Here is a 24500-nt window from a genome sequence, read left to right on the forward strand (position 1 = left end):
ACGATATATGGATGAGTAATGTCCGTCCGTCCGTCACTCTTTCTTTTCCGGAACATAACTCCAAGTCATGGAAGAGATCTATATAAAACTTGATCCACATGTTATACTACTGGCTCAGCTATTCATTTTGCTATTGACGTTCTTCATTTTCAATATCTGAACTTTTCTGTCCGTTTCTTAATCCATTTATACATCAATCACTGAAACTTTCGTTTCCCAAGCAAATCCCAGAAATCTTTCGAAATGACTGCAAGAAACATATATACATTATAGATTAAAGTCGTGATGTGCATCTTGATTTTATCAATTATTCCGTTTCTATATTTATTAAGTTTATCAATCTGTATATCCGTCCACCAATGAAGCATGCACACTTTCATTTCTGGAGGAAATCTCCAAACATAGTTATATATTACTCACGAGAAATAGTCAGGTTCGAGTATTTTAAGTGTTGTTTTATCCGTCCTTTCGTCCATCCATTCATCGTTGATGGAGCAGAAAAAAATATTCTAGAGATCCCAAGAAAACATTACATACATAACAGATTCGTGGTCAAAATATGCCTATTTCTTTTTAGGAATTCTTCAATTCTTCTTCTTTCCTTCTATTTTTCAGACTGTACATCTATCATTAACACTTTCGATTCTGGAACATAAACCGAAATGCTGAAGAAACATTTTAGTTTTACTTGCGTGTCAACCTATCAATGCAGCATGCTCAGTTTCGTTTCTAAAACAAAATTTAAAAAATGTTTAAGATATCACTATTAACTTTTCCTGAATACGAGATTAGTGTTTAAGATTCGTCGTTGTAATTTTGGAATTCTTCAGTCTCAATATTTTAAATTAATGTATGCATCTGTCCAGGTAACCAGCTGTTTTTCACACAATCCCTTTTTGATTACGAAATTCCTCTGTATGAAATCTTCGCGAAACCATTCTGTCTATAAAAACATGCATCTTTTTAAGGGGGCGGACGTTAGAGATAATTCATTTTTATTAAATACGATTTGAGCTGTCCTCTAACAAAACTATTACATTTCTAATTCAACATTGTAAACGCATGGATGTAGTTTCATTGCAGATATGGCAACTTTGGGATAAAAAATCAAATTACAATTGACTGATTGCTTCTTTAATTATTTCTGATTTGTCGTACGTCAAAACGTGAAAAGTTATGTCATGCCAAGAAATTACAGAAAAGTCGCTTGTCCAGAGACAAACAATAACGACGGATCCAGCCCCGGCATGAAGAGGACTGGGGCAGGTACCCGTCTGGTCTGGTCGCATGTCTTGCTCACTAACCACTAAGTCACATCCGTTCATTATCAACTTGCGAAGATTATATATATATATATATATATATATATATATATATATATATATATATATATATATATATATATATATATATAATGGGAGAAGACGAAGAATGATATATAGAATCTACGTTGAGGTTTTGACTGAGATAAGGAAATCCCAGTCATGAGGTTACATTATTTGTCTCCCTACGAGGCTTGCCCGAGTGGGGAGACATATATTGTAACCCTCGACTGCGATTTCCTTGACTCGGTCCAAACCCCGCAACGTAGATTATTTTTCTCACCCAGTATTTTCCTTTAAAATAAAAAGAACTCTTAACTAGCACAATATAGTTCACGTACAAATGTTTACATGCGGCTCATTAATACAAATTTGTTAATGAGGGCTGTGCTGTGACCGTTGCATCCGACGTACACAGTTTATACGCGTGAGCAAAGAAAAGAAACAACATAAAACGTGGCATAGTAATGAGGTATTATCACATTTAATATACGGATATTATTTCAAATTGACAATAAATAATTAATATTTATTGCAAGGAACTGCTTCATTTTCATCAGTTCCAATACTGAAAAGTTATATTGTAAATAATTAAACGATGACGGGTATTCAGCTCCACTGTACAAGCTGTAACGAAGAGTAGGATGTTGCATTAGGTTACTCATGGGTAGTGATCTGTGTCACTATCGTATATATCTCTCCTTTTCTTTGGAGGAGGTAAAACTCTTTGTGACATACTCGTGTTGTTCTTAATATTGATTGTAAAATCACCCCCGTGTATAAAAGACCCTCCAAATACGGACCCTAGCGGATAACCATGTGCTACACTTTCAAGTTCACGGATTCTTTGAAAATTTATATTTCTGTCTTGGAAATACGGGAAGTGCTACAGTAAAATTTTGCTTATGGATTAATGTGTTGACGGATAAATGATTCATTCTCGCTGGTAAGTGCATTATTTGTCATTAAATATTGAAGGTTTATTTTTGATTCAACTGGGTCACAATGGAGTTTTCTAACAAAATATAGAATAAAGCTTGTTTGACTTACCACATTTCTGGTTGTTACTAAGTATTCCATAGTTATGAGAGTTGGGAGGCTATGAAGTGTATATGTCTATAGTCTATGTGCACGGGTCAGTGTTTTCTGTCATAGTTCATTTCACACAACATTGAGAATTTATTCTATCTGTAGCACAGTCATTTTCAGGTCAGCGTCATTAAATGTAGCTAACAGTACATAATTTGTTTCACACGGCGAAGTATTTAAAACTAGTTCGGTAGCTTTAGCTACATTTAATGACGCTGACCTGAAAATGGACTGAGCTAGGCCTGCATATAGGATAAAATTGACCATGCTGTGTGAAACGAACGAGCATAATAACAAAAAGCTCGACATCGTGTGAGTCTGCGTCTTTGTCTCTCTCAAAATGTTTTTGTATGGTGTGTTCTCAAAGATTGATTGACCTTAAGTTCCTATGTGTTTGTTATATATTTTTTGTTGTTGTTGTTGTTTGATTTTAACACAACTACGTCAGGCACAGCAGAATACATCAAAAGTTTCTTTAGACTGTGATAAGGAAAGTAAGTTTCGCAAAACAGCTAGATTTGTCTGTCGCAAACAGATATCGTTTATGCAATTGATGACATAATATAAGAGCGGAAATATTTTGAACTTCTCGTACCATTAGACACGTCAGACTATACACACTGATTACAATTACTACATCTTACCTGGCATACAATTAAATAATTTTCTGCGTATCTCATTCATAATTCCAAGATATTTATTGTTTAGTATGTACGCTTATCGAAGAGTTTCTGTGACAAATGCCGGCGCGATCTTACTTGTCCAGAAAAGGAATAATAATTGTATTTCCTTCCTAAGATACAGTTTCAGATTTAAGAAAATGAGGCAAATTAGATCAAATTGTATGCGTATCATCATCGATCACATTCAATATTCACGAAAGGCAAAGTTGCTTTGTGTATGTATATGTACAAAAAAGACCTTGTCTGTCTGTAGTCAAGAGCGTAACCAGGCGAGATTGCAACAAAAGGTTAGCTGTTAAACAGTTTATTTTTATTTCTTCTTAGATTTGGTCTTAAAGGCTATATTACATAATACAATACAAATAAATAAAGTGTGCGTCATGGTTATTGGTGTGTGTAGTTTTCAACACCCAACCAATACCTATTTGATTGGGTAGAACCAGCCGTAAAATAGTTTGATTTACAGTTCTTTTTTATTTTGTCCAGGAAGCCATCTGTGAACTGGAAAGCTTCCTTACAAAACTCATCCATACTGTGCACCGTGGTGTACAGAAATAAAATGTGGTGTTCAGATTGCTTTTATATACACAATTTCTCAGACGAACCGTCGAATTGATATAGTAAGATAGATTTCTCTATACTAATGTATCATTATGACTCATGAGGGACACACATTTTTATACGGATTGATACAGGAAATAAACTTCATTAAAGTGTTTCTCTCTGCAATGATCGTAAACTGGACACACTCAAACGAAATGGAATTCATCTTCAAACAAATAAAAATTATTTTTTCCAGCATATGTCGCAGTTCCTATTATTTCTCTCATTAATACTGTGTCTACATGTTTCCACTTATCGCACGTGCTCTGAGCACCTGAACTGAGCAAGTAAGTTCCTAAATATATATGATAATCCACATGATATATATTTTTCATGTTCCAATTCAGTTTTAAAATACTATTATGCAAACATTTATGTGAATTGTTAATATCACTTGGCAATTGTGGAGAGCCGAATCTTCACTTCCCAGTCCATATTCTTTACATGTGATTTTTAAAGAACTAAGTTTACATACGTCGCGTTCACAAACAATGACGGCAACATTCATATGTAAATGTTCTCTCTCTCTCTCTCTCTCTCTCTCTCTCTCTCTGCATAATGCTTAAAATAATGTATAAATGTATCTAGCGGACATATCTATAGACCGAGTTACATGAAACAGTATGAAACTTCAAACGGACACGTGTTACACTGTTGTTTTGACTTCAGCATGCCTCTTCGCATTTTCACACACATTACACACATCACACACCTCACACAACCCATTATTTTTTGTACATTTCTAAGAACAGTTCTCCCCTCAACTCTACGTACTTCGAGAATATCCCTATATGTATCACTGCGTGCGCGATTGGGATTGTGTGTGTGTGTGTGTGTGTGTCTTTTTGGATGTTAACATGTCAACATTACATAAAACAAATGTTTTCAGTTATATACTTTCTTCTCGCTGACATTATAACCAAGGCATTGAAGCACAGAGGACCATTTGATGTAAGGGAAACATTCCGTATGATCATAGATAATAATAATAATAATAAAATCATGATCAAATTGAAAGTATTAAAAATTTACGGATCAGAATTTCTAAGTTCATGACGTCTGCTGTTTGTCATTTGAGGATATATATATATATATATATATATATATATATATATATATATATATATATATATATATATATATATATATATATATATATATATCCGTTGTTCATAATGTGAATGATAACAATATAGGTATAATAATTAAACAGCGTGACTCTGAAATTCAAATGGGCGTAACATTCAGCCCGTCTTATTCCGAGTTGTTCTGGGTATAGTATTTCCTATTTCATCCTTGTGTCGTTCTTCCATTTCGGCAATGATACCGGTCATCTGTACACACACAAAAAAGAAAAAGAAAACAAAGGTTAAATCGATAGAGATTGACGAGTCACTTCTTTTAGTACAACAGAAACATGTGGAATTTCACCCTGTCCTCAAAAATGTACGTATCGTAGATATATGGACATATGTTCATCAACAAAAAAACGGTCAAAATTAAAACCAAAATATACCCTTTGCGTCATGTGATGCCTGATAATAAAACGTAAAAAAATATAACAATAAATAAATAAATATTTACAGAACATTCCTCGCGTAAAGTTTTCATTTTAAATACAATTCAATCGCACTAACAAGCAAATTTTGAAAAGATCACGTTGAATATGAGATGGCGTGGGAGTATAAAATTGGAGCATAAAACTAAATCAAATGACTGGTATTGCATATGTATGGCTGTGTGGAATCTTGTTTAACGCTATTACCAATTTCACTAAACAATATTTTAAGACTGATTAATACGTATTAGGTTTCATTTCTATGGTCTTTAAAGAAAAGAAGAAAAAACAGTTAATGTTTAACTTCTAATTGAAAGGAAATCCGGGCATATCCTTTTTGGGAATCTCAGTAATAATAATAATAATAATAATAATGAGAACTTTGTATAATGCCTAATCTTTAGAAGCTCTAAGCGCTTTACAACATTAGACGGAGAATAATTAAGATAGGAAACGACTATCATGAAATAATATTATTTATTTCTTAAGATTTAATCACAGAGTTCTTTCTGGTCACCTCCGATTCGTATCATAGTGACTGTCGTAAGAAACCCATTCTGATCATCGTTGATTATTTCCCGTACTAGAACAATAACATTTCTTCCTATCAAACCACGGAATAGGACTAGAACATTCTGATTGGTAAGAAAACCTATTTGGTGTTTTATTTTTGATGGTGCGGGTAGCACCTAACAACGTCACATAGAGTAGCACTGTCACTGATAACCACAAGGGTTGTGCAGTTGAGCGATACGTAATCTCTAGCACGTGTTCCTCTGTTATTTAGGACACTCACTGAATAGATATTATTTACTGTTCGTGGTACCTATTACCGCATATGAATTAATTTCATATTCAGCCCAATAATACGAGCATAACCATGAATCACATATATTGTCGTCACCTTGTATCAGACAAAGAGGAAGTTCTGAGGCTTGTAAATTTAGTGTCAGCACGAGGGTTCGTGACGCTCGTGGGCAATGTTCTTTAGTACCACCTCTACCGAGGCGCTCTTGGGAAATGGCCTTAGGTGTCACCCCAGCTTTGCTATAAAGAACAATTTTAATGTCAGTTGCCAAATTCGCCGCTCCTACCTTTCTAAATATATGGGGGTTTTTTTCTTCAGAATTGCCCCGTTGTACTATTACAATAATGGGAAGGTATAATACTATGAAAATGTTAGGTGCAGAAAGAAACTTAGGACGGGAACCCGTCGAATGTTGCCATCGGCAACTAGCCAAACACACACACACACACATAGCTCGCCCGCTACTGTGTGATTTCGTTTCTTTTTACCATTTGTATAGCCAATACCATACACATGAGGGGTGGATTAGACAAAAGATTATAGCAATCAATCAAGAGTTGTCTCTCTTAACGTAGTAAATATTCGGCTTGAAGCTAAGCGCACCTGATGAGAAATTTTGGCAAAATAGTGATTCAAAAGTATCAGGACAGGAAACGAACTTGAATCTGAATGTACTCCAAATCATTTCATTACATCATTTTGCATGTGTAGTTAAAAAACAATTGTTGATTATCTGTGTGTGTTACATAGAATCGAATATTCATAACTATTGATAGAAAATGTTTTGTTTGTAAAATCTTGTAAACGAAACTATATTCTTTTTAAAATGAACTTTCTTTGCAAGGAGCATTCATGTAATATCTGCAATGTGAACTCGTTTACTCAACTCTTGTGTAATAAAAATTCTTTGAAAAATAAGTATGTATTACCCAGGCGTGGAATGTCGCAGCTCCCGCACTTTGTTGCACCACCTTGTCCAATTCTAGGCCTCTCGTCAGCTTTTTAGCACCGAGAGCAATGTCAAAACCCAACTTATTCATGTCAAGTTCCTGAATTTTCCGCTTTAAGGACTCCTTTCCCGTCCTACCAATGATTGCTTGGATATTCTTCCAAATCTAGGGTTTAAAAATACGCATATATTTGTTGTTTAATTCATTTGATCGAAATCGAAGACACGTTTTAAAGGTTCCTCTACTTTCATACACACAAGAGCATGTCCCATTCGCAACTTCTACGTCAATCCTACGGATCATACCTGGAACTTATGTCAATAATGCATTGCGTTGAGAAGCTAATACATGGAACTATGTTTTCATTTGCAGCTTTATACTACAGGCAAACAAATGAAAGAAATAGCCGAATTAGTTTTTTAAAAAAACAGCTGAGTTTATTCTCACGGACAAATTTTAAGCGAATATTAATATATGTGTTTTTTTAACAAATTAATGCGCCAACATTGATCCGAGGCATATTGTTTCCTCGGAAATAGCTGAGTATGTTCCGATTGAATCATATCCGTGTCTGACATGATGCGTGTTCATTTTGTTGCTGTTTAAGAAGTAAAAAGCTAAATACATTTATGATTTATGAATTAAATTTGCATGCATGTATGTAAATGTGACTGGATCTGCATCACATTCACCAACCCGCTGACAATATTAGGATCCTTGTCTACTTCACAAAAATTCGACGGTAAAAAATTAGCAATTCCAGCAACCTAAACTTCTAAGGCAAAGTTACTACTCGCTAATGTTGGTTTCGATCCCTGATGTAGTTAGCATTTCTTATGCAGCCGGCTGATTTCTAATGTAATATCGTTTTCCAGGTATGAAAAAATCTTCCATTTCGTAAGAATCTTTAGAAGGATGGAATTCAAGGAGTGTTCTATTAATATTTGTCAACTATGTGTTTTCGTGATTTACGTACCAAGCCCCATTCCCTCTTCTAGCTTATTCAACGATGAAAATACCTTGGTTTCATCCTCACAATCACCCAACAATAACAATGTTGCCTAGATCAGTATGTAGATCTCACTGCGGAATCTACTAGGGCAGCAGATACCAGCGTAACACCTACCACACTTGCACACCTTCCAAGCTCCTTCTGGCTATTATATTACTACAAACCGCACTTCCTGTCCACAACGTAGTCCATTATTCAAAATGAACTAACAGTAGCAATGTTCCAATATTATTTTGCAGACTTCTTTAAGGATCTACGATGAAAACTGATATATACACAAGCTCCCCCACCCTCACCCACTTTCAATGCTCCTTCTGGCCCATACCTTGGTTTCCTCTTCAAAATGACCCAACAGTAGCAACGTTGCCTGCATCACTATGTGGATCTCTCTGACTGGATTACCGTAAGAGCGGATCTCTGCGATTGTAGTTTGGTCCAGTTTCATCACCTCATGCATTAGTTGTTGGATCCTCTTTAATCTGGCTATCAACTCTCGCGCTATCTTCAGCTCCTCCGAAAAGTAGGATTCGAATCCACGTGTTACAACAGCATCCACAGCACGTTCAAGCAACTCCAGTGTCTTCTTCTCTGTTGCGTTTATTAACTCTGAAATATTTCAAACGGATTGCTTTTTTAAATATAAAATAAAAACATTCACACGTCGTATTGTAGAACAATTGGAATGTTCCATACTGCACTACAGGGATTGATCTATACTGCATTATTTAGAGTAAAATAATTGAAATATTTATTTGGTTTTTCTTTCGATCATTATTTGTCTCGAATTTCTCCATCAACTTTATTTATTTATTTATTTATTTATTTATTTATTTATTTGTATTCCAAATACTACATTTTGGTTCCAGATTGGACACCTGCACGTTTAATGTTCCGTTTGTTTGGGATTTTGATTTTGTTTTGGATTTTTGTTTGTTTGTTCTTGTTTTGGTTTGGTCTATTTTGTATATTTGCTTGTTTGTTTGGATTTTACGTTGTTTTTTTTTTTTTTTTGTTTTTTTCTTCTTTTTCTTCTCTTTTGTTTGTTTGTGTGTTTTTTGCTTTTTTATTATGTTTAGTTTATTTCTTCTTGTTTGGTTTATTTATCTTTTGTTTTCTTTTGGTACAGGTTGCTTCGTTTTGTATTGATTTTTTTTATAGCTGTTTGTTTGTTTTTTGTTTCTTATAAAAGAAAAGCAGACCTAAATTATTATATTATGTTATAACCATCAGTTTCATATTGAGAACAAATTTGAAATATGCATACAGGACTTTTTTTAAAAACCCCAGCTCTGGTATAACCTAGATTCCAAAACATAACAAAGATTATATTAAACAAATAATGTATGAGGTACGGAGTTTATTAACTAGTTTAATATCAATTATCGTCAATTTAGGAAGAAATAGACAAACAAATTGATATCGAACATCGGTTACAAGTCCATGCTAATATCATCCAATCGATCTCTTGTAACAGTCTATTTTGTAACTAAAGTTTTGTATGGAATAAATGTGCGAAGGTACTTAGCGTTAAACGCTTTGGATCATTAAACATGGCATTCTCTTAAAGTACACTACAAAGCGTTTGGTTCAAGATTCGAAATTCAAAATGGATGTTCACATGACTCTAAAATTTATTTAGCATTTCAACTGTACAGAACTTGAAACTAAAAGATAAAACGAAATCTTAGTGCGGCATTACAGTTTAAATATTGGTATTACTTGTTCTTAAGATCACTCCAAAAATACTCATTTTGAACAAATTATACATCTTGAATGTCAAATATTCGTGATTGTGAGTGATATCTGTGCACATAATACTGTCAAGATCGTCTTACCTTCTCGAAGTCTGTTGATTTCTTTCACATTTTCGTCGTCATCCTTTTTCTCTTCCACCGTCTCATTGGTAGAAATGACACTGTAGTTGCAAACATTTCGCTCCAGACCACTGCTCCTCTCGCCAATTTTCAGTTTGTATTCACCAGGATCAGTATGTATCTTCAACGTGTATAGGTCATTTTTCAGCGTGAATTTGTCTGAATCGTCTGCCTCATCTACATCACTACCAATGGGTAGAAGATGAAAACAGAGATCAATTCCTTTGGCTTTTTCCTTGTTCACGATCTGGTATTGCAGTTCGACCTCTCCAGTGTCTGTCTTTATGACCCCGTCCAATGGTGTGATAGCCTTCAGTCCCAGTGCATGAAGACCTCTACCTGGACCCCACCCCTCGGGTTCAGGCTTAGGGAAAAACTTCTGCCTTATCGGAATGGACCTAACAACAGCTTTGTAGATTGCTATCCAATCAAAATTATAGTCCTTCTGTTGTACAGTGTCATCTTTTCCCACAATTTCCACCTTGTATGTTCCCACCTCTGGAAACCTCACTTTGATCGACAGCAGATGCTCATTTGGCCGCTGGATGAATTCCAAAGTCAAATCTTTGTCTGCAAGCTCCACGGCTTTCGTATTAATTTCTTTAGAGTCATAAATCGATGCGATGCACATGAAACTTTGGTTTATAGCACTTTGGGGATTAAGTCCAAAAAGAAATTCCGCCTCACCGCTCGAAACCTCTACTGTACAATTTGGATTAGAAAGAAGTCGCATTTCCAGATTGAAAAACCTATCCTTCAGGTAAGCCTGCTTTTGGAACTCATCTTGACTCTTTTGAGGGTCTAGCAGTTGCCAATCGGGAATACTAGGAAAGTGCGTGTATATGAGATGCTGAGGATCTGTGAGGAAAAAATTCTCGTCAGTATTGTAGCAAAAGTCGTCGCTTTCATTTCCTGTCAGTACGCATGCGCCCCAGAAAGCGTTGACGAGTCTCCAATTTCCATCAACAAGCACAGCGTTCCATTCACCTTTATGCTTGGTGACCAACTCTTGTCCGACATCGTATGTTGATCCCTTCATATGGCCGTCAATAACAACACACGGTAAATTCGCATATCTATAGACATTTAACAAAAAAATGTTTTATTGCTGAGAAATTATAATAATGGTTTCCAATGTCTTCGCTAAAATAGTAAATAAAGAGATTTTTTACAAATTATTTATTTTTTAAAAATCAGACTATCATATCTTATGCAAGCTACTAGTCCTATTTTTATATAAAAAGCTAATTTTTAGTATAAATATATTACACGGACACCCTCACAAAATCTTTGTTAGGTTTAAGTGAAGTTCCTATATCACTTTAGATTATTTCTGCACAAACTCGTGCTTATAAACTAATTGTTGGTCAATCGTTTTGGCCACCAATAATGGGAAAGAAGCATGCAGTGAGTGTTAGCCTTGTCATTCCGTCCATCTGTTCGTTCATCAAAACCCGGTTACGTTTACTTACTATTACAATTAAAACTTACCCACACAGCAAACTGAAGACCTGCGCATACGTTTTTTGCTTGCGCTTCAGTTTCCAAAGCTGATAAAGTACGATATTTTCGTCTGGCTGTTTATCGGGATACTGTAACTTCTCAACCGGCTGCATTGTGATCCATCTGTAAATACTACGGGCCTTAGAAAGATCATCCGGGTAATCATTCGTCAGATGCGTTACAAGGTCAAACACCAATTTGTTGTTGAACTTATCACCTGTCTACAAAGAAATAAAAAAGTCAAATTTATTTTACAACGAATAAATTTTGTCTGAAGCAATCCCAAAGTCAAATCACTGGAATAAAACGGACTCCCCTCGACGCAGGGCCACACGATGTGTAGTTATCTCTGGAACGTTTTTAGTCTTGTACCCCTGTCTATATCCGACTAACTAAAAGCATAATATTTGTAGGTTACTGCATTTGTATAGGAACATATGAACGAGTTTTTCGGATATAATACTGCACGAACTTGGGAGTGTAGTATATCCATCCGACAAAACGAGTTCATATTTTCCCATACAAATGGAGTAACCTTTTTATTATATGCTCATTTTCTTATTCTACCTGAGGCTTAATTATATAAACAAAATACAATACAAGACACAAACTAAATGAATATATGCCGTATTCCAAACTAAGCGCAGATTCATCATTACACAAAAACAACATTATTAATGAGCACATAACTCCGCCCAGATAAATTTGAGCTTAGTCGCGCTCTAGATATAAGTGTCGAAAGAAAATGGCGTTTTTGTCTACTCAAAATTGAAATTTGGAGTCATGTTGTGAATGAATACGCATTGCAGCAAGTTTTCCATTTGATCAGGAAAGAATAGATTCTGCTATTGTTGTCGATTCTACAATATTTCGTGAATATGGACTGGATTTATATGTGACAATTCCACACGAGATACATCGGATTAAAGGCGCGAGGGAGAAGCGTGTTCACATCTGCAGATGTGTTTCTGTTTCTATCACTGAATGTTTCAAATCATAATGTGGGGAAAATATGAAGTCTTTCAATTGCAATTATCAAAAAGACGCTATCGAATTTAATGCTTATTCAATTTTGAGTGCAGTGAGGCGGTTGTAATTGCACCTATGTTCGAAATTACATTACCATTTCGAAATGTGTAATCAAGATTGATAACCTATGACATGGCTGATGTAATTCGGATTTGCAGAACTAAGAAAGTACATTTTGAGGAAATTCAGAATGTAAATCGGTACGTATATTTTTTGCCATTCTTATTACCAGCCAATGAAGACATTTTATGCATTGTCACTTGTATGTTATTTGAAAAGGACGCTTTCTGGCCTCTACTGTATAGCCATTCTAAATCCGAAAGATTGTATCAAAATAGTTAACGCATTATGTGCCAAAGCAGCTGGTATGTGGCAGTCCACGAAACATTTGCTTTACTTCATTCAGAAACAAATGTCATCAACCAAAACGTAAAACGCCTACTACGCGAGTGTACATGATTTGTTTACAAATCAAAAGTGCTGGCGTCTGCGTCCATTGTTTGTTTATAATAGAAAGTAGTTCCTTTTTGCACGTGTATGCAATATGAAGGTTGTTGTTGTAGGGTTTAACGCCATTTTTCAGCACACGGCTATGCATGGCGGCCAATATTAATGGTGCAGGAAGAACCCGGGAAAACCCCGGAAAGAACCACCGACCCACGAGAAGCTACTGGCAAGCTTTCTCACATACCCACATTGGCCGAATCCGAGGCAATAAGAAGGTGCGCAGTAGCGTAAAATACTGAACGATTCTGATAATCATTCAATTAATTTCGTAGGTTAGATTTTCAAGCAAATCTCTCGTATCATAATTCAAACATAACTATGTTTCCCTCATGTTAAAATTAAAATATAATACAAAATATTACGAAGGAGTAAATTAATGTATGTTTTTTGCCATAATTACTCGCCATATCTTCTTTCAGATCCTCAAAGAAAATGTATGGGCATCTGTCGGACAAATACTGTATTACCCATCTTTTCTTTTGGTGTCCTAAGGTAAGACACCTTACTCTCAAAGCCTCCCGCCAAAGACCTTAGAGCAGGTTGAATCCATCCAATCCCAAGTAGTGTGAGTCTCTGATGCACTCCAATAATTACGGCAAGATTTGCCTTGTAATTATTTGAAAAACAACACCTTTTATTCATTTTATTAATGAATTTTATTCATGTTATTGGTCAAATAAAAAGCCTTACCTCATCTGCCTTCCTGTCCACGTGTTTATATTTCTCTATCTGAAACACCTCGTGCTTTCTCGTTGGTGATGGGTGAGGTGGCGGGATGTTCTCTAGTCTCTCAATATCATTGGTCCACAGACAGTGAGATTCCGAATAGGTCAACCCTCCAAGAACGGATTCTGGTTTAAATGTCCACAGTATCCATGTGGTCTTGACATCCTCGATGTCCTAAACCACCAAAACAAATACGATTAAACGTTTTATTAGTATATATTTTTCTCATATTCTTGTGTCTGAACTTGGCTCTGTCAGTAGCAGAGCTTCCATGTGCATTGCTAACAATGTCGTGTTTACAGCGCATACGTAAGTATGGGAATCATATGGCGTTGTTATGAATGAGATAAATTTAAATGTCAGTATGTGAATGGAGTAAAATTGTTGCAAATGAAAAGCAAACGAGCATTTAAATGAACGAAATTGTATGAAACTGTCGTAAATTTACGACGTGTCGTATATCGGTCTACAATCGGACTACGTTATGTAAAGGTTACAATTGTAATTACAACTAATATAGCGGAAAAACACACTGAGCCACCTACACTTTTCTTAATGTATAAGTGTGAAGAATATATTACCTTCAACCGGTTAAAGTTTCTAAAATTTGTACATGCCCCAAATAATAAAAAATTATTTAAGGACGTTTGATGACATTGTATCTTATTCTATACCATTTATCATATAATTATATTTGCATTATGACACAATTTGCGGAGATTAGTTGTACAGAATGCATTGCAACTTACTACACTCTTCGTGATTTATATTGATTTAAATATGAAAAAATGTATCAATAGAGAATGAAAACAGTGTTTCAGACATATGAGAAGCGATCAATCTTAACCGACAAATGATCACCATACAGATCATGACGTGGGACATACAGTCGATTAAGACCGATCCGGTGGCCTAAGTGGTTAGAGTGTCTGCCTGTGATGCGGGAGGTCGCGAGTTTGAACCTCGGCAGAGTCATACCAAATACTTATTAAAAAGATGGTACTAGCAGCTGCTTTAGTAGCCTCTCAGCATTAAGAGGTTAGTGTTAGGACTGGTCAGTCTGGTGTTAGGATAATTTGACTGTGTGGGACGTGATGCTACATGTCTGCGGCATGACCTACTGTTAGACATAACTCTAAACTGCACACTGCGGATATCGTAGCGATATGAAAATTATTTTTAAAGCTACTGTCACGTTTGCTCAACCCCAGTTCATAAGTCGTGAATAAACTAAGGTATAAGAACAATCCATGTTTGATGTCAGAACATAGCCAGAGGCTCGAGTCAATCTCTTACACAAGGCTACCGTAACCACAGAGAAGATCCGACACTTGGATCGGCGCAGGCTTTAAATCGAGCGACTTCCCACCTATGTGTTACAAAGATCACAGGAACCCGCGATGACCGGGGCGTGTTCTAAATCCGTCCCAGCGTAGACAGACAGCGAGAAGGACAGTGTCCACTACGTTTGATTGGATCAAACCAAAGAGACATCCAATCGGAACTGAGAGAGATGGCGTGGTAACAATTTCAATCCTAATTATAACTTCTAACTTGCAAGCAAAAATTTAGTTCTCTTGGGACGATTGCTGAGCAAGTAGAATTACTCCGAGAAAGCCACTCGCAATTTGGCGGAAAAAACTTAGAAACCGATTCTAAGAAAAGCCAAAGCTTCCTAAAGCTCAGTAGGTTATTTGCTGGATTTTTGCAGAATATTATGGCTTTGTAATTCTGGTAGCATGTATACCTAATTACTATGATCGTTTAGTACGTAGAATTACCTTTGTTGTGTCCATTTACAGGCGTGTTTGAGTATTATGTAGAAAATTTTATAGAATTATATAGATTGTTAGCTTGTGGTCAGAATTAATTTTGTCAGTCGCTAATAGGATACTTCATAGTAAACTAGTGCGTTGATTCATGTGATATGTTTCATTTTGCACATACTAGAATTGAGAATTTGGAAAATAGTTGAAGTGTGTGAGATTATTTAATATGGATGCATGGATATTATAATATTTGTGTACCTTGTATGAGTTGTAATGTACAGAAATGCGTATCGTTATATAGTATAATGGGATTAGGAATATGTACTGATGAAGCGCATTTTATTGATACATGTATGAGAAGTAATTGATACGGTGCTTTTATTACGACGTTGTTTTATCATACATGAACGTATGAGTATTTCGATGTGAATAAATGTGTGACCAAACAAATGTAATAGCCGTTATCTGATGATAGGATGGGTGTAAGGTGAGATGAGAGGGCTTATGGAAATATTGCACCGTCCTTGTGCTTTCAGGGGAAGTTTTTGGGGGGACAGAAATCCCAGTTCAGTTAAGTCCCGAGTCTCCAAGATGGGAGACGGAAGTGAAACTAGCAGAACAGTCAGAGTCGATAAGTCTTGTCGGTAGAAAGAGTCGATGAGGAGGAGAAAAAGGAGTCGAGGAGGATGAATATAAAGAAGTCGAGGAGGACAAGGAATCTAGAGGAAGTCGGGAGGAAGAGGTGAGGAATTGGAGTAATAGGTGAGAAGAATACACAGATGTGTAGAATACAAGGACAGGTGGAAAGCTATCTCACACTACAAATCAAATGATGAAATAGACTATCACAAGGTTGAACGGAAGGAGAGTACTTGAGAAATTTTAATCATTTGATTATTGAATTTTCAAGAAATGTTTGTTTGTTTCATTTCACATTTTTGTATATTCAATCATTTAACCGTCGGCATTGCTGACTGGGGGTTCGGTGCTTTACATCTATCTTTCACTAATTTAACTTCCAACCAAACTCTAGCTTACACTGTGACTTCTATAATAATTTAAATAGTATATTGGGAGCTCCCCACCCGAACCATAACACACCTACAACAGCGTCAGCATAACGAACCCGACCAAGCCAAAGCTACGTTAACAGTCCAAATCACAGAGAGAGAGAGAGAGAGAGAGTCGATTAAGCTTAGCTGCATCTACCATTACCAAACGTTATAAGTACAAGTCCAGGCAAAAATAGAGAGTACACGATTAGTATGATGAATCCGATCCTACTGTTAAACAGAGTGTGGAAGAAAATAAATATCAAACATATGAGCAGCTATCATCCTTAACAGACTATGCCAAGAGACATACTGCCGAATAAAACTGAACTCAACAACGGTTGCCTCTGTGAAGCATGAAAAGCTTGACTCCAGAAGACATACCTTGCATCTGTTGGATATACTGCGTTTTAGGGAGAACAGTTATAATATAGTCAGTCTGATTCTGCATTAAAAATCTTTTAGTTCATTAGGAGTTTTCGTGATCTGAGAACTGTGATCCAATATTAATCGTTAAGTCACCCGCTTGCAAATCAATATGCATTTAAATAACCCACTCATTACATTATGACGCTATTACATCGTTTTATTTAGCTGTACCGTAATGATGTGAACTCTTGGAGAGATTTAACATATAATGGCACTGATGTTAATTTTCTGTCTTTCTAAATTATGGAGAGAAAAAAATATACATTTCTACAAATTCTAATAACAGTACTGTGAAAAAAATAAAGTGGACGAAAAGTAGACGAATCTTTCGGAACTCTTTAGCGATTTACGACCGAAAATCAGTGGCGCATGCTTTGACTTGCTTAAAACCATTGTAATCAGAATACTTGAATAATGCTAAAATTGACTCACCTATATACTCGTTTCTAAACGTATTTGAAAAGACAAATTTGCCATCTTCAACCAGTTCAAAAATAAATTGACTTACAAATATACCTTTTTCTTTGTGTATTTCATAAGATGAATCTGCAATCTTCAGTCATTTCAAACTTTGATTAATTTGTAAGCATTTATTCGGTTGTAATCACATTGGTACTTAGTAACAGTGTCCTTCTTCCAAACTGTTATACACTTACATGGGGTTAGATATTTGGAGAAGAACATAGCGCAAGAAAATTCAAACACACAAGCTGATTGTTTGTGAATTTTAATTTCTTCGATTTCAATCTATCTAAAACTATCAACAATTTTTAAAATGTTGTATATTCGAACATTTCATAATCCAGCATTCTTAACTTTTTACGTCCGTTGTACAACACTTTCCGATAACTTGTATTAAGCACTGTGTAACGGGTTATTTTCGCAGATTGGGTATTTTGAGGTTGGATATATTCTGCCCAAGAATTTCTTCCGGGAATTTTTATATAAGTGAAAAAGTACAAAGAAATGATAAAGAAAAATGTTTGAAATACAGCAGCGCTAGTTAAAACTCCCCGAAAACGTCTTAAGATTGGAACCACGAAATTCTGGCACCGCGAAATTAACCTTCTAGACAGTACTCGTACCATGATACGCTGTGGTGCTAAGTGATCCGTGGGTTGCAGCAAACGATAGAAGCACGCACCAAAACCAACAATCCGAACATCACCTCAAAGTACCCACTTTTCTGGAACCGTGCATCAATCCTAGTATCGTAAAGATGCGATGAAAACGTAGTCACTTGATCGTGTTAACGACTACGATCGTTATTGTATAACAGCGGATAAAAAATAATTTGTGTAATGTATATTTCCATGCAGGTCTTATATCTATGTATAGACTTTCATGTACATTCCCAAGTAAGAAACGGTTGGATACAAAACCAGAGAGTTAGTGGTGCTACTATTTCTTAATATTACTTTGAATGGACTGTGATATGATATGTTCATCAAAATTATAAATATATTGTGTTCAATTATAAATAATATCATTTTATATTCCATCGTTGTCCCTAAGGTGTATGTCACTGAATGATTAGTGTATATACAATATGCTAGATTTTAGCTAGCTTACTTTACACAATTCTTAAAGTTTAGTAATTAACATTAATTACAACACGAATGCACTGGTAGAATTTCTAGTTTCTCAATAAGCGGTTAAAACCCATACAAATTTCGCAACTATTTCTTGAAAATATAATTATCAAACGAAACCCTCTTGTCTTTCTTTAGGCAATATAATTTATTCATCCCAATATACTTTAAACTGTAAATATATTTTTATACCATATTTAAAGCGCACTGCGGCCTTTACATAACTCGGTTAATGACATTTAATCCACGACATTCGATCAACCGATCTTTGACATCTTTACATAACTCAATTAATTGCATTTAGTCCACTGTTCCTATCTGTCCCTTTTATAATTCAATTAATGGCATGCAATCTACTGTTCCTAGGCATCTCTTATATAACTCAGTTAATGGCATTCAGTCCGCTGTTCCTATGCATCCCTTACATAACTCATTTAATGGCATTCAGTCCGCCGTTTCTAGGCATCCCTTACATAACTCAGTTAATGGCATTCAGTCTCCTGTTCCTACGTGTGGAATTGTCACTAATTTTCAAAATATATTTACGGGAAGGTTTAGTCTCCGAGGATGAACTCAAATTTTATTCATAATGATACATGGGTGATGGTATATTGTACCGAATAATAAAGGTCAAAAGTTACTCTGACACGCCTTCAAATAATTTTATCGAATACATAATCAACAGTATTTTCTTCGCCTGATGGCATGGATAATTCTTATTAACTACACCATGATCTTCTATAATATTCGATTCCTATCAAAATTGTAACAAACTAGACTTTGTTCTCCAACCGATGACTAATTTCTAAATAGATCATCGGCAGTGTATAGCAAATATTACCAGCCAACAGTTAAACCTGTGCTTATCTGAATGTGTCACAAACAAACAATGCTACATTTATTGATATATATGTATTAAACAATTAGCTGTAGACTCAATATAGCAACTGAAACTTTCAAAAGCCTGTTAAACAGCTTTGACATGTGCGAAATCTTAAAAAAGGAACAGAAGGCATGGATGATGAATCAAGCACATGTCTTCAATGACTCATCGTGCGTTTTGTTATAGGTAACATATGATAATGAATGTGTGTCGCCGATGGAACTGCGGGTTCACCTGTATCCCGACATACGAACTGACGAACATATAGTCTGTGAGACTTGTTATATGCATACAGTATGTCATATGTAGATAAATGTGGTCATTTGAAGAATCATCAATGAAATAAAGGCGGTAGGGATACAGGAGAGAATAAGCTTTTAAGTTCTCTACTTCTTTTATAAAAATCAGACGCACTGGTTTATGACGCAGTTTGTATTTGACGCGGGTAATTTAACTTTCCGTATGATTAGTTTTCAGTTATTTGAACAGCCAGGCATTCTTTTGGTAATTGATGAAATCCGTAGGATTCATTCTAGCTTCTGGTACAATGTTCAGATTATGACTGATGCAAAATCTTGAATTTTCTAAAGTATATTAAATGTCTTTTAAAGTTATGATAATCCAAAATGAGTTCCACTTATTTTCCGTTTACAAATGACAAATAAACCAGTGTCAGAGTCCAAAACACAATCCACCGTCTTGAAAAGTCTTTTACTTCAACAAGACGAGTTACCAGTCGTAATCTACTTACATACGTGTATATACATGATGACAATTTGACATATTTATGGACCACTCCAGTGGCCTAAGTGGTTAGAGTGTCCGCCTCTGATGTGGGAGGTCGCGGATTCGAGCCCCGGCTGAGTATTACGGCACTCGGCATTAAGAGGTTAGTTCTAGTGTTAGGATGGGTTGAACATGAAGCTACATATCTGCGGCATGATGCCCCAGTGCTAGACATTGCTATAAACGGCCACACTGCAGACATCGTAGCGATACGACTAAAAAATTGTTATAACTAGTTTAAAAATCCAAGTCACACACACACACACAGAGGCACCACGCACACACATGTATGTTGTCGTACTGACATGTTCCCACGAAATAACACAAAGGCATACATTTTATGTCGTCATAATTATTTCAAAATATTTAAATCGATAATTATTGTTATTGACGTGAATTAAGTTGTCTTCTTCGTGTATGATATTATAGGAATTTAATATGTACCTAAGACTGAGAAACATAAAATTAGCAAAATAATTTTAAAATATGTGTCATCCATATCTGTTCACGTAAAAAATCAAGACTTCCCATCATGCCAGGTAACACTTAACTGTGTGTGCCCGCAGAGGTTAAACCTAAAAATACGTGAACAGCAAGCACTGTATGAATCATAATAAATAAATGGAAACAGAATTGCCTTTCAAATATGGACATTAATCTTTACTCAAGTTTAACTCGACGCCGTTGACGATAGAGCTGTTGCGATGCATTACTGAACTGGAATTGCTTTTTGGATTGATCGGGTGAAAAGGTTTGCTAAATGTTAAATATACAATATATTGATATAGATCACGTCAATACAGTCGTACAGCTCTTTTAATAAGTCGTCTCTAGTTATATGATAACCTGCAAATAAGGGTTGAAAAGTTACAAGAATTTTGAAAAAGGTTGGTGGCGATGGTGTGTTGAAGAGCTATGTTAAACCTCTAAGCTTAGATTCGGGAGCAAGTTTGGTATTAATTTAAAAAATAAGCCTATTCCTGAATAAATTACAGGACAGATTTTATCTTGTACAAAAACTAACAGAATTTTTTATTAAAAAATACTATACAGTTTAAGTCACGACTTTACCACTCCGAAAGTACCACTTTTTTAACAGACGGTATTAACGTCGGAAAAGAAAATATCGATTTATTTATTATACATCTAAAATATAAAATTGTGACCATCGAGACAAACATTAGTAATTTGTATAGCATGTGTTACAGATTGCATTGGACTGTCACGCACAAAACCTTATGACAACCTGCATTGGACTCGAGCAAATTCAAAAAGACGGTCGAAACGTTTGGCTTTATTCATGGCTGTATGAGAAAATTATTCAGACAAGTCCTGCATTTGATCAATTTAAAAACTAAATATACAAATTTATTTATGAAGCACGAAAACATAACGCATTTTTTATTGGCTTTTTAATACCTTATCAAGAGCAGATCCGGTCTCAAACTCCGACACAGATTTTGTTAAAACTAAATAATATACGGGATGTTTTACAATTAACAATAAATTCAGTTTTAACTAGTATGAGACTAATGACAAACCATTTTATTATTATACGTCTCGAATCAATGCAGATATTCCAATCAGAACATAAGCAGTGTTTTCGTCATGTCCAGAGAGGATTTTGGACAATTCGCGACCATTGAGCACTTTGCCGGGAACAAATTTTGTCCACATGACACATAAAGACAACGGAAGGAGACAAAGTCAGAACATCAGCGCCCTCTTCTATCCTAACATGCGTGGTGAGCTCCGCCGAAGGCACATCACCAAACCCATAAAACTGATGTGTATTCTTTCATCTACTTCCGATATTATATTTCTACTTTGTCAAAATCACCGAGCGATGTTTGAACTTGCAACTATTAATGAATAGTTTTATGCCTTGACCTTTATAATTAATTTTACACCATTCTCCTATTTCTTTATCCACTAAAGTCTACATAGAAATGCAATATGTCATGACTGCAATCACATTTTACATAATCTTGTGTGTAAATGGCTTATCTTAGTCAAACTAAAGTATTAACACTTCCTTGTGTAAATGGCTTATCTTAGTCAAACTAAAGTATTAACCCTTCCTTGTGTAAATGGCCTATCTTAGTCAAACTAAAGTATTAACCCTTCCTTGTGTAAATGACCTATCTTAGTCAAACTAAAGTATTAACCCTTCCTTGTGTAAATGGCTTATCTTAGTCAAATTAAAGTATTAACCCTTCCTTGTGTAAATGGCTTATCTTAGTCAAACTAAAGTATTAACCCTTCCTTGTGTAAATGGCCTATCTTAGTCAAACTAAAGTATTAACCCTTCCTTGTGTAAATGGCCTATCTTAGTCAAACTAAAGTATTAACCCTTCCTTGTGTAAATCCGATACATATCATGATGTAAACGCGTATATGAGTATGCATGTCGATATAAAAAGAATACAAATCATACGGCGAAAAAAAGTCATTTCAGCTGCACTAGACTCATCAAGTAATTGCGTGTGTCATAACTGATTAAAATAAATCTACTTAAAAAACACTAACGACGAACAATGCAAAACTATTTTGTTTTGTTTCATGGGATATATATTTGTTAGCTTTGGTTTGGTTTGGTTTTAATCATCCTGAGCGTTTTCGACTCTAATAGAGTCTCTGTATAAGGAAACGGCAAGATATACAAAAACAGGGCAGTAAACAAGCTTAATGTTCAAACGTGTACATGATTATATTGTTTATAGAAGCGCTGTTTTGAAAATTTAGATGCCTCCCATTATTTGTTTGGATTTCAATGATAAAAGATCGATTTAATTGGCATATTAACATACAGAATACAAATCATAGAGGGAATAATAGACCTTACAGCATAAGTGACCCTTTTAATTATACGTTTATATCGTCTTAACCTGTCTCTTCACCAGTGGAACATTAATTTTTCAGTGAATGGGGAGTGCTCATATCGAACTGAGCTGGATTAAGTTTTTTTGTTCTCCATACAAAGCCTTTTGTTTAAAAGAATGCGAGTGTAAAAATGATTAATTCCTTCCATAATACATTAATTGTTGTTATTTGTTTTTTTCTTCCACAGACACCTTAAGAGTTTATTAATTTATAAGTTAATAAATATCGCTGCACTGTTTCGAACAGTATGGTCGTGCCTTACGGCGTGTACGTCAGGGTTTATATTTTATATACGTCTCTGACGTCTTCCATGCATTCTCCATCATATGGATTTACCTCACTAAATATTCAAATTTACTACTTTTTCCGGAGCTAACAAGAGAGAAGTGGACAACCATATTTTCATATATTTTCACATGACACATTGGGACAGACATATATATTCTTTTTCATTTAATTTCGTTTCCTTTTCGTGATTTTTCTCGTACATAATATGAACGTACCCGTCACGCATTAATCGAGATAGCATCGCGAATGAGATCTTTGACCGTGCAAGTGTACTAAATGTGGTTTGCAATATTTATTTCAATATAACTTGTATATCTAATATATACAATATAAATACTATGGATTTGGTCCGTTGTGGTGCCTCTCCCAACCCACAGCCCATTGCGGATCTCCTTGGAACAGACATAAATCATATGTTAAACCTGCCCGAAAGGTCATCTCTACTAACTAGAAAGAGTATCTTAAGCTGTCACACGCCATTGAGGCCAGATCTGAAAACGTATTCGTTAGCTTACCTTTTGTTATAATCGCACCTGATCAGGGTTTTGGTAACAGAGCGATGACACCCTTTTGTATGCTGTACATATATAAACAAAGCAGCCTTACCTTTCGTGTAGATTGATTTATGATGGATGGTGATATGCAGCCCATTTTATCTCATTCTTTTTGTCTTAATATCTAAAGACAGGCCTTGGCCAAGAGGAAGCATATACAAATTCTTAAAATAGATGAAATCTGAACTCCGAACTTAATATTTTTTTATAGTTAACTAAGACTGCGCAGGTATTTTTCACATGAAGGCTTCAATACACTTGAACAATACACAATACAAGCATTTGAATTATGAATTAGATCTACTTAACTGTATAATTGATAAAAATTGATGTGACGATTTGTTGTTACTGTCGTAATTATAATCAGAATATATATATATATATATATATATATATATATATATATATATATATATATATATATATATATATATATATATATATATACACGGCTCTGCCGTAATTGTTTGTCTCTGGACGCGACACTTTTCTATAATTTCTTCGTATGACATAACCTCTTATGCATTGACGTAGCGATAAATACCAAATAATTAAAAAATCAATTAGTAAATCGTAATTTAATTTTGTATCCCAACGCTG

At 35.3% G+C, this 24500-nt stretch overlaps 1 protein-coding gene across 1 annotated transcript in view; it reads right to left on the reverse strand.

Annotated features, from left to right (window-relative positions):
• Positions 1 to 1784: 1784 nt before the first annotated feature.
• The window catches only part of LOC149781259 (lim and transglutaminase domain protein ltd-1-like), a 28344-nt gene continuing 5628 nt past the window's right edge, over positions 1785 to 24500 (reverse strand). Inside the window, exons 2-7 of the mRNA XM_089935343.1 lie at positions 13629 to 13838; positions 11391 to 11623; positions 9861 to 10975; positions 8351 to 8631; positions 6993 to 7178; positions 1785 to 5031 (exon numbers count right to left, since the gene is read on the reverse strand). Coding sequence (XP_089791469.1) covers positions 4942 to 5031; positions 6993 to 7178; positions 8351 to 8631; positions 9861 to 10975; positions 11391 to 11623; positions 13629 to 13838 — 2115 coding nt within the window. The 3' untranslated portion in view covers positions 1785 to 4941. The remainder of the gene's footprint in view (positions 5032 to 6992; positions 7179 to 8350; positions 8632 to 9860; positions 10976 to 11390; positions 11624 to 13628; positions 13839 to 24500) is intronic.

The sequence above is a fragment of the Sinohyriopsis cumingii genome, chromosome 15 (assembly GCF_028554795.1).
Source record: "Sinohyriopsis cumingii isolate HCF-2022 chromosome 15, ASM2855479v2, whole genome shotgun sequence".
Classification (NCBI taxonomy): domain Eukaryota; kingdom Metazoa; phylum Mollusca; class Bivalvia; order Unionida; family Unionidae; genus Sinohyriopsis; species Sinohyriopsis cumingii.